The sequence below is a fragment of the Lissotriton vulgaris genome, chromosome 2_1 (assembly GCF_964263255.1).
Source record: "Lissotriton vulgaris chromosome 2_1, aLisVul1.2, whole genome shotgun sequence".
Taxonomy (NCBI): domain Eukaryota; kingdom Metazoa; phylum Chordata; class Amphibia; order Caudata; family Salamandridae; genus Lissotriton; species Lissotriton vulgaris.
The window spans coordinates 1,857,971,260-1,857,983,322 of record NC_141687.1 but is presented as its reverse complement, the minus strand read 5'-3'; the positions used below and the strand labels follow the sequence as shown (position 1 = coordinate 1,857,983,322).

The following is a 12,063-nucleotide window of genomic DNA, read 5'->3' as shown; positions in this document are numbered from 1 at the left end:
GCCCAGTGCCGGCCACAGGTAAGAAGGGGGGAGTCAACAGACAAGGGTAAACGCCGCCCCCAAAATTCATGCCACCCGGGACAGACCTCCCCCCACTATGCCACTGGTGAGAGGGAAGAGGAGGGGTGAGTGTATGCAAACCCTGCAAAGTTTCATGGAGACTTGTTCGTGCTGCTAATGTGAGTGGAAACCCTACCACAAACAATGCTAGCCCTACTGGATGTCGCTGGACTCAACTCTACACACCAGAATCCATTTATTAGTGAGGTGTCATATCCCAAGCAACCCCCCTCCCCCCGGAGCTACTCCCCTGCTCGTTTGGTGTTTCTAATCAGTATTTCTAGTTGGCTAGCGGATGAGTGTACCAGAGCCACTGTGTGTTTTGGCCAAGTTCTGCTTTCAAGGGATGGGCCTTTTTTTTACAGACTTTACAGTCACATCTCTTTTGATCTGCAGATTTGGTAGGAGGGGGTGGAGTATGATTCTCCCTATCAAGGGATGCGAATCAATGACACAAAAGAAGAGGTGTCTTTCGTACCTGGCTACTACTCAAACCTGTCTGTAGCACACCTCTGGCAAAGAATGAAGCAGGAAATGGTTAAGGACTGTCCCTCCAGTTCAAGCGGGGGCTCTGTCCCTGCCCTCAATTCACAGGTGATTGGCAAATTTTAAAGGGGTCTAGGAATGTCCCTTAGCTTTCTACTAAATCATGTTCACTACCACCATCTTCTCAGCCATCCGCATACATTGGTCCCAAGATGGATTCCTGTCTTCGGGCAGCACACATACTGCTTACCCACTCTGCCTCAGACATGCAAAGCAAATCTACAAGTGGCATAATGCCTCATCAACCCAGATATTAACCAAGCCTAGCCTTAACCCTATGCACCGGTCAGTCTCCGGACTGGATCAAGTTCGAAGTTCTAAACCCCTTTCAACTGTATGTTTTCCAATTTTCCCCACTGTTTTTTCTGTTCTCCATGTTCATGATACCCCAAAGAAGTAGGAAGCGGGTAAAAGAGAACAAGTTGTTGCTATGAATTACATCGTATAAAGAGTCCTGCCTGTGTAGTTTTGTCCATTAAATCAATGGGGTATTACCCATAGAATCAAAGGACCTGGGTGTCAATTGGTATAAAGAAAAAACAATGGTCCTTGACTACTGATCAAAGAAAATACTCGTCTAGAATTATTTTATAATTAGGGATGCAATTAAATCTGCATGCTTTAACTCAAGCAAGTGGGAGACATATATTCAATTTCATACTGATTTTTTACACCATAAATGCAAAACAAAAGGTAGTACCCAAGGTTAAAGAAGAAGGAATATTACCACACTTCAAATATTAGTTCTTAACCAAATTTACACATTTATTTACAGTTTAATGGAAAACAATTATAATGATAATTGTAAACGGCGCAAGTACAGTGAAAGAAGGAAAGGGGTGCTCAAGTGTTTAGATAGAGAAAAGGAAAGCGTATTAGACTGTACAATTCCAATATTTACAACAACAAAAAGCGGGGAACCTTCCGCTTACAAGGTGGCCTGTCCATACAATTTTAACGGGAAGGAAGTGGGACAATATGGGTACAGGCACACAAATTAAAAGGCGTCGACGTTTCGACCCTGGTGCTCTAGGGATGTTTGAGGCCTCGGCTGCGGGTCTTCTTCAGGACAAGGGGCATGAAGGGAGTGGGGGGACCTTGGCCGTTATCAGGCACGTATTCTGGCTGGGAACACCTGAAGTTAAAATTGAAGTGGGTGTTCGAGTTTATCTGATACTTAGTGTTGACAAGAGTGCGGTTCAAGGGGTACTGGGTACATTACCAATGAAGCTGATCAGGGATGTAGGTTCGTCCCGGCTTCCAGGGGGTAGATCACCTGTGATGTACAAAAACGGAACTGGATCAGTGCCCATCTCCCACGGGCAACTGATTACAGCAATTATACTCATTAGTATAGATCTAGACTCACCTAATGATTTGCAGGTGATCTGGAGTAAAATTCACTGGGCTGGTCAATGGTTCTTTATAATGAGGTGTCCTGTGGGGAATGGACAGTCTGTCAGACCCCATCCTATTGATTAAATTCATTTATCTAAAAGTAAAGGACAATTTGGCACTTACCACTGATTAAGGTGGAGGGGGAAAGTCCTACCGGCGCCCCCACGGGCGATCCGGTGGTAATGTAGATGGAATTAATCAATTTCCTCTTTTGGTATGTATCAGGTTGTTATTTTTAGGTTCTGTGTAGTTTTGTCACCTTTTCAAAAGCTTGAGCTGAAGATTTTCAGGTAGCAACTCTGGATTCAGCAATGGGTATAAACACAGTAAACCCCCATTTTCGATTCTTGGCTTAAAAATATAAGGGCATTGTTCTCATGAAACAAGGCATGCTCAGAAGTACAAACAGAATGTCCTACATATCGTGTTTTTTTAATCTCAAGTCTTTTTTGGTATTCTACTTCTAGTTTACGTTACGTCTTAGGTTTTTGTTCTTGGTTTTTTTTATTGTTCTCTTTTCATCTTTTCCATTGTTTGTGTTTTTGGGCATATTGTTTGTTTCTATTGTGCCAGAAGGTAGTCACCAACCCAGGGACAAGGCTCATTTTGATCAACTCATTTACTGGTGAGATAGCTAAGTGAGTTAGATGTCAAATGCAACGAGCTGTATGTAACATGCAGGTCACAAGTTAGAATCGCTGGAGAGTCAGAACAGCATTACTTTCAAGCTCAATAAAATGAGCACAATTGAGTTGGGTGATTAGAACAAGTATTCTATAATCCCCAAAAGTCTAGATAGTTTGAGATGTTGCTAAATTACTGACACTGCTAATGGTAGAAGGTTGAATTCTCTTTGGATAGCAAGAAATCTCCTGACAGAGTGCTTCTTCTGAAATACAAGTAGAGTGGTGCAGAGTCAAGTGTTTGTTGGAACGTTTGCAAAACCTGTTGCATTTGGGTGCAGTCGGTGATATATCAGAACCCCCAAAAGACCGGAAATGTATGGATAGGACACGGCTGTTATTTTTTTTTTAAAGAAATTGGTGGAGGGACCCAAAGTTCTTTTAGAAGCCAGTCACCAGAGCTGCTGAATGCTGGCGTTGCTGAATACCAAGGCGGCCTAGTTTTGATTCCATCACATGCGTCCCTGTCTTATTATCTCACTCACAGGTTACTTTTCATCCCCCCTGTCTCTCGTTGTCACTTTTTTCCTCTCTTTCTTTTCCTTCTTCTTTCTCCCTTTCCTGCATTCACCTCTCTAGCTCCGGGTCAAAGTCTGATAATGACCTGTAGTCACCACCCTACCTATTGATGTGTTGGTATGCCTCTATCCAAGTAACCATGACTACATCACATAGTTAGTCTGCCAGGAAGGTAAACTCTTTAATACATCAGCTGATGCGTTTAAAATTGTGCAAACCGAGAGAACATGCGCAGAGATTAGCACATTTCTAAAGTGTTTGTCTCTGATACATATTGAAAAGAAGTTTCTAGTCTGTAATTCCATAACTTTCTTAAAAATAAAGAAATAAATAGAAATATTCATGTCTCAGCCAAACCGAAGTCCCAGCTTTATCGAAGGAGGGAACTTGTGTGGAATTCAGGTGCATTGCCACCTATTCCATAGGCTGCCTCCGGCTCCGACCGGCAGAACCCTGAATTAGGGTGAAAACCACAAGGTGTGGTATTGGTATCTCGGTGGGTCGTTTTACCTCCTTTAATTCTCACTGTCCAGGAACACGGGTCCATGACTCCTGATTTAATTCAAGCAAACCTTGTGGCACTTGTAAATTCCGGATACTATTTCTGGGGCCCAACCATTAAAAAAAAAAAACTGGTTGAAAACATATAGTTAAATGAGCAAGAGGTCTGCAGTGTAAAATAACGTCAACAGATTGCTGTTTCATGAGGCCAACACTGTATTTTAGTAAACTATGGATTCCTTTTATGTGATCTTACATCTGTTTTCTTCCAAAGATTTTTATTAGGTTAATGCGTCTTTGAAATAACAGACCTCGAAAGTCTTACAGTTAAAGCTAGGATCAGTTAGAATACAGAAAGACTCCACAAAGTTTAACCCCTTCGATGAGCTCGTCATCAGCCACGGGGGGCGTGTGCGGATGACGAGCTGAGCTCGTCATCTAACGCGGCTTTTAGAAAAAAGCCGCGTAGCGCAAAAATAACCGCCGCAGCGATGCGGTTAAAGAAAGAAACCCTGTTCGAAAGATGTAACCGTTTTGTTGTTATCATAGATATACCTTTTGAATCCGTTCTGTATATGTGGAGTAGACACTTTCAATAAACATGTTTTTATCCCTATAATCTTGAGATCATGCGAATTGAGATAGTTGTGGAAAAAAGTGATGATTACATAGATTTTTATGGCAGTTTGGTCTCAAATACAATATAATGTGGTTGTCAGGAAATACCATATACCACATATTGTGGTTGTAATCCCCCACTGTGGCTGTATTCCAGATTTTTCCAGATTGTGAATTTGGCTTATTTATTTCCTGGAGTAACATATTTTTATGATTTTGTTTTCTCTTTTGCAGCAGGATTTTTCTTTCTCATTTGAGAGGAAGGTTTTAGATTGGGTGCAAAATACATACAGAGGGAAGACCCCCAATGAAGAGATTCGAAACACAGTGCCCTCTGCCCCTATGTGCCCGTATGTCTTGCCGGACCCTGCTGAGAGCGAAGAGAGCAGCAGCACTTCAGAGGATCCAACAGGCGATATTCCAAAATGCTCTGTTTCTCACCACCGCTCTCCACTGACAGTCCGGCGGAGCCGGAGCTTAAGTGCAGCAGATATGCGGGTCAACCGCAAGCGTGGAATATGGATGTTGCCAGACTGGGGCAGTGAGACTGGCTTCTTCGAGGAGGATGGCTACTCAGAGGATGACGAGTATTCCTCATCTGAGGAAAGCGACAAGGATGCCCAGAGGCTCCACAGTAGCAAAGGACTGGGCAGAAGCACCCCCCAGAACCCTGAATTTGTGCCAAGCCGGCCAAAGACCTCCCCCTTTGTGTTGAGCCCTCCTACCAAATGTCGTTGCTGCCGCCAAGAGAGCATCAGCTTACTTACTGTGTCCAGCATTAATAAGCGAAAGTCGATGGCCCTGTTCGCCAATGCCAAGAACAAACTGGAGGGAGCGACCAGAATGATCTCCGCTCTTGTGCACCCCCTGAATGGCTCTGCATGTGGCTTACCCCATCTGAAGGGGAATCCACCCTATCAGCACAACAGGAACAGTCGCCACCTACGGTATGGACATGCTTCAGAGCAGCCATGGACAGGGAGGTTGACACCGTCACCGCCTTCTTCGGTCCCCCGCTGGTATTGTTCCAAGAGGCCCGCTAGCGCAGGGTCCATCCCTCCTATACGGAACCACAAACCCACCATTGCGGTAGGGAGCTGTCCTTATCCATGTGAATTAAGTAGTTCTTGTTGTTTATTAAAAGGAGGCAACCAGTGCAGAGCCTCACACTAGCAGAGATTTCAAGTCCTGAAAGTTCACATGAGAATGATTTGATGGAGTTGAAACAACAGTTTGTTTTCTTTATTGAAATTATGATGCCAATATGTTAAACTAATTTAAGAGTTTGAGTGAAGCTGCCCATCATTAAAGCTCAGTTCCAGGATGTGAGATTTGAGGCACCTGCACGTGTAGCCAGTGAACATATTAGAAAATTGGGTGCAATGTTTGTGGTAGGGAATTATTATGGGAACTCTGTTGAAGGCCTCATTGTGGGTGCTCTGCCTTGCTGGCTCAGCTTAAAATGAGAACTAGTTGTACTGTGAAGTGGCAGCAGTGTCAAAATGAGAAAATAGGGACTTATGCAAACCTGAAATTCTCCCCTTACTTGTACACAATATTTCAAGAACAAACTAACAATTCAGCAAATAATAGCTTGAATTTGTTTATAAGTTGAGTTAGGGGAGAGGGGAATGTAAAAAGTAGGTATGTGTTTGTGAACTGCCTTTAAGGTAGTACCCTCATGTTTCACTTATTTAATATTCTGAAAGCAAGACCATACAAACAAAGGTGTTATGTTGCATTTCAGGGGGAACCTGGTAGACAAAACAATGGAGGAGAGGTGTAGCTTGCAGGGGAAAGTAACTTAATTTGAGTGAAACCTGTATATGCTGGCTCTGTCACTTCACAAATGATTCTGAGATTACTTCTTTTACCCTCAGTGAATTAAAAGATTTACTAGCATTCACAGCAAACATTTTCAATTCTATTAAGGACATGGAGGCGAGGATTATTGCCAATGAAAAATGTTTTATACACAAAATAAACTACATTTCCCATGATGCACTCATATTCCATCATATCCTGTCTGACCCTGTAGGAGTCACTATTTCCTTCCCCTGAGCCACTTTCTTTGCACAAGTCTGTTAGTCCAATATAAACATTAATTCAAATCCAAATTGTCATCCTCCAACGTGGAAGAACCATAACGAACTGGAACAATATATAGTCTCTTCAACCGGAAGAACATCTATTCAGTCTTCTTTTTTGAACCTTAAACAAAGAAGACATAGGAAACCTGTAACTTTTGTTAAACTGAATATAACATACATTCGGGAGGGCATATATTACAAGCATTGAAATATAACCGGGTGGGATAATCCTTGCCTCCGTGTACTTAATAGAATTGAAAATTCTTGGCGCGAATGCTAGACATTTTTTTATTCTTTTAGAGGACCGGAGGCTTCGGATTATTGCTTGTTTACCGCTTAACAAATACTACTGTAGATAGATCACCCACCGGTTTATAATCCAATTTTTAAACATAGACTCTGATGACCAATCAGCAGACCTTCTAATATCTTGCACAGTTGAACCCAACATAAAAGTCTTGGATGCCACTGCACCACGAACAGAATGTGCACCAAAAATGTGGGTATTAATACCAGCTTCCTGCATGACTGATTCTAACCACCTGACTTTGGTAGCAGCTGAAACCGGTTTAAACAGTTTCTGTAATGCAATCAATAATTGGGGTGAAGCTTCTGGTCTGAAAGACCGAGTACATTCTTCATTGACTTTCAAACACTGAACTACACATAGCTTAGCATTACTGGGAAAAGTATTCTGCTCAATACTACGTGATAATGGGTAAATACTCTACCAGTAAGATCCAAGGCTCTCACATCCGAAGAACGTCTGCAGGCAGATAAACACAATCGAATAGCTAGTTTAGCTGTCAACTGTTTCCTGGACAATAAATTGTTAACCGGCCATTTGTCAAATAATGAAAGAACTAATGAAACATCCCATAAGGATGAGTACTTTGGTTTAGGCAGATTAGCTACTCTAATTCCTTTTAGTAACTTACACTCTACTGGATGCATGCCCACTGGCTTACCATCCATCTGAGTATGGCCCGCTGAAATAGCTGATCTGAAAAGCCGAAGCTTTCCCTGACAAAAAAGTCACAACGTGGGATATGTCTGCTTCCACGGGATCCACGTGCCGTTCTAAGCACCAACAAACCCAGCCTTTCCAGGCTGAAGAGTACATTTTCTTGGTGGAAGGGGTCCAGGCTTTTTTAATGAATGTGGAACCTTTGTCCGAAATTCCTGGCATTTCCCATTGTTGCCGGAAAGCCTCCATGCCATCAGGGACAACTGCTCCGATATCACCATTGGGTGCAACTCTCTATGAGGGCCCTTGAGCATCGTCGCAGACCTCCGTGGGGAAGTTGCAGCTCGTCTCCAATAGAACTGGGAACCAGGGCTGCAAATCCACATGGGGGTCACCAAGATCACCTCTGCTAGTTGGCGGGTTACCTGCGTTGCCACTCTGGGAATCAAGATGAAGGGTGGAAAAGCCTAGTTCAGGCCCACTGGCCAGTCCTGAGAAAAGGCATCCGTCGCCTTCGCTAACGATCCGGCCTCCAGCGGAAAAACGTCTGCATTTGTCGATTCAGTCTGGACGCAAAAAGGTCTATCGTGCAAGGGCCCCATATTGTTTGCAGCCAACTGATTATCTGTGGTTGGAGCTGCCAATCTCTGTGATCCTTGAGATACCGGGAATTCCAGTCCGCTACCATGTTTGACTGACCCGAAATGTATTCTGCTATGGCCGAAATCTGATGACTCAGGCAAAAGTCCTTCGCTATCTCCACTAGTAATGACGACCTCGTGTCTCCCAATTTGTTGATATATCTCTGCTGAGATATTGTCCATCCTCAGAAGAATACAACACAAGACTTGTTTGGGGGAGCGTGTCCTGATCGCAAACGACCCTGCTGACAACTCCAGGCAGTTGATATGGAAATCTAGTTCCTGAAGAGACCATCTTCCACCTGTGGAAATATCTCCACAACGTGCTCTACAGCCCCAACGGCTGGCGTCTGATGCTATGATAACCTCTGGTTGTGAGCTGAAGGTTGCTCTGCTGGGTCCACGCTTCTACGTGGCCCAACCACCGCTGTATCTCTTCCCGTACCTCTTGGGATAGCGGAACCAGGTCTGTATAAGACAGACCCTTCTGAATGTGTTCGATTTTTAGTCTCTGAAGTACACGATAATGGAGAGGGCCTGCGAAGATTGCCTGTAGGGCGGACGCTAATAGCCCCACTATTCTGGCAATTATCCGTAAGGAGACTGTCTGTTTGGATAGTACCGTTGTGAGCTCCTTTTTGAGATCCGCAACTTTGAGCGGGGCAGGCTCAACTGAGCTGTCTGAGAATTTATGGCGAACCCCAGAAAGTCCACTGTCTGAGAGGGACACAGGCAACTTGGGTTTGTTGATCACAAACCTCAAGTTCTTTAGAAGGGACTTTCCCCTTTGTAAGTGTTGAATGGCGAAGGGTAGCGCTTGTGCCATAGAGTATATCGTCCAGATATACAATCATGCGAATTCTCTGCTCCCTTAGATGAGCTATCACCCGTTTCATTACCTTGGTGAAGCACCCCGGAGACGAGGAAAGCCCTAAAGGAAGGGCCAAAATTTTAAACCATCGGTTCTGCCATTGAAATTGCAGAAAATGACGATGGGTAGGAAAAATAGGAATCATCAGATAGGCATCCTTCAAGTCTAACCTGACCATCCAATCCCCGTTCTTTAGTAAATCTGCCAAAAGATTGATACTCTCCATCTTGAAATGTTTGTAGGTCATAAACTGATTGAACTCTCTCAAGTTTAATACTAACCTGTGACCACCGCCCTTCTTCTGTACTAAGAAGACATTGCTGCAGAACCCGCGAGGTCTGTTGTCGCAATAAGCAATCGCACTCTTCTGCAGAAATTCTTCTAATTCTGCATCTATGAAAGCACACTCTTGTTGGGAAAAACTGAGTTGTCTCGGTTGAGTGTCCTGGAAAGGATGCTGATACAAGTCTAAGTGGAACCCCTGAATAGTCTGCAAAATCCACGCATCGTGTGACAACATTCCCCAATTGTGACTGAAAAATTGGGTATGACGCCCCCAAGGGTAAATGAGAAGTTTTGATCGCTCTTACCTGCAGAGTTTTGGGCTTGGAACCCAGCTTGGTGTCCACCCCTGTTGAAGCGACGCATGTTGTATCTTTGTCTCGTGGGGTAGACTGTTCCACCTCTGGTGGAATCCCAGTTGCCTCTACCACATCCGTAGTCTCCTCTGGGAGGACCTTGGTAGTGTTGCGTCCTCTGCCTCGCCCGGCCCTGTTAAAAAGGCCCACCTGAAAGACCCTTTTTATTCCGGATTGGGCTTTGTTCAAAGATGTGAAACTGCCACCGTATTTTGAAACGTCTTTAACAAATCTTTCTCCAAAGAGGTTAGCTTCCGCAAGTGGGCCCGGCTTGGCCGATGCTAGTTCCGTCAGATTTGAATCCGTCCGCATCAAAAGAGATTTGTGTCTCTCCGTGGAGATGGCGCAGTTGGCATTCCCTAAAAGGCATATCGCTCTCTCTGTCCAGCTCGCTAATATGTCTGGCTCCACAGGCGTGGCAGATTCTTTTTCGACCAAGTCCATTTCTAGTAGCTTTTCTAATGTTCCTGCCACATCTAGGAGTTTGTCCTGGCAGCCAGCCAGGCGCAAATGATCCCTTTTTTGGGATCCTTTGCAAACTTTTTAAGGAAAGTAAGAAGGCTAGCGCCAATATCGGGAGTTTCCGCTACCTTATCTGGGATGTAAGGTAGAGGACACTCGGAACGCAACCTATTGCGCACTTCCTGTCCAAGCCCTTTCTAAGATTGTTGTGTGGATAGTCAGCCACCTCCGAGGCTGGAGCCCAATTGGACGAGCGTGAGTGTCAATATCGGCCGGGTTGAATGTGAACTGTGTGTTCGAATTTTGCAGAGTCATGTCGGGTGCTGTACTGCCTGACTTTCTAGATCGTTTCTTAGGAGGAGCCTCCTTATCAGTTGTGTCCGTACCAGTAGTGTCAGTGTACACTTTTTCTTAGCGTTTCACTTTTCCAACTCCGGTGTTAGAGGGGTTGGAATAAACATGATCAGGAGCGTTCACCTTGGGCAGGTTTGCTAGCTCGTCAGCGTGGGGCTATAGCCCTGATTTTGGATTGGTGGTGGTGTCATCAGTTTGAGGATCAACTGGGACTTGAAACCCATGGCGCTTCGCAAAACTCTCTAGCTGTTTAGTAATAGGCTTCAAGGCGGCTGCCAAGGCTTGCTGCGCAGAACTAGGGATGCCTTCTCGATGGCCCTGTTGACTGACTGCTGGACCGAGGCGTCCAGAGCATCAACAATATTATCCTCTAGGGTAGATTCCTGTTGTTCCTCTTGATAAGGTGCATCCTCTTCATATCTGACCCACTCTTCCATTGCACACTCGTATTGTACCTTATTTATATTAAATTACTGCAAGTTAAGGTAATCTTGGAGGAGTAAGGAGGGAGCCAACCCACATGCACACAGCTAATTGTTCATCTACCTAGCTCCTCAGCAGTTGCTGTAATTAGGATTGTTGCAGCCTGTCAGGGCGTAATAGCCAATAACAATATATAGGGAGCGTGTGCTCACTCCAGGGGCCGACTGCTGTTACAGCCGGTCTGGCGTCGCAAGTAGAAGCTGCTCGGGGAAAGTTTCTCTGCTTCTGAGCCTCTGAAACGAGCAGGGGGTGCGTACGACATGCGTAGCCCAAAAGGAGCCCAATCGGGATACGCACGATGGGCTGACTGTGGCTCTCTACCATACTCCGGCTGATTAGGGAAGCCTAGACGGTGAAGCGCGAGGAGCGCACGTAGATAAAGAATGCACAAATCACCGCGGAGAGTGGCGCAGTACTCTTGCTCCTAGTGGGAGCCTCATTAGCATTTGCCCGATCAGGCTAAAGTAATGAAAAAAGTGTGGTAGACTCGCACACACTGTGGCACATAAATCAAAGCGCTTGCAATTATAAACAAGATAAACATTTAACTCTTCAAGCAATGTGCAATAATAAACATATGATACCATACACATGTATAACAAGATAACGTGCACTTAACTCTGCATGAGCAGCAAAGAAAGAGGCTCAGGGGAAGGAAATGGTGACTCTTATAGGGTCAGACAGGATATGTTGGAATGTGAGACCATCATGGGAAATGTAGTTTATTTTGTGTATAAAATGTTTTTCATTGGCTGCTGTGAGTTAACAGTAAAGGAAGAGAAGCAATAATATAAAGCTACTGGTCCTGTAATAGAATTGAATCACCATTAGTTATAGCTCAGTTTCAGAGCTAATCTTGTTTAACCAACTCTAAGTTTTACTGATATAATAGCTGTATTTATGTTAACAAACGGTAACAAAAAGTAGTACTGACCGCTGCAGCGGTCCGTCGTATATTTAAATGTTGAGGTTTCACTGCAGGCATGTTCCTCTGAAGGCCAAAGTGGCTTGTGAGGGGTCGGTCTTATGTCAGACATTTCTCTCTGCCACACTGGCCTTTGAGAGGCACAGATCAGTTGAAACATTTCTAGATTTTTTTTCCAATAGGCCAATTGTTGCCTCTGTTCACAACTGGCTCATGCCAAGCCTTTAAAAACGTATTTTAAATGGACATTTTTTATTAGTTCATAAAAAACAAAATGACAAAACTCTGGGAAGGAGAGACATGGGGC

At 44.3% G+C, this 12,063-nt stretch overlaps 1 protein-coding gene across 1 annotated transcript in view; it reads left to right on the top strand.

The window, feature by feature from the left end:
* The window catches only part of UBAP1L (ubiquitin associated protein 1 like), a 108,399-nt gene that overhangs the window by 20,455 nt on the left and 75,881 nt on the right, over positions 1–12,063 (top strand). Inside the window, exon 3 of the mRNA XM_086958041.1 lies at positions 4,560–5,414. Coding sequence (XP_086814167.1) covers positions 4,560–5,414 — 855 coding nt within the window. The remainder of the gene's footprint in view (positions 1–4,559; positions 5,415–12,063) is intronic.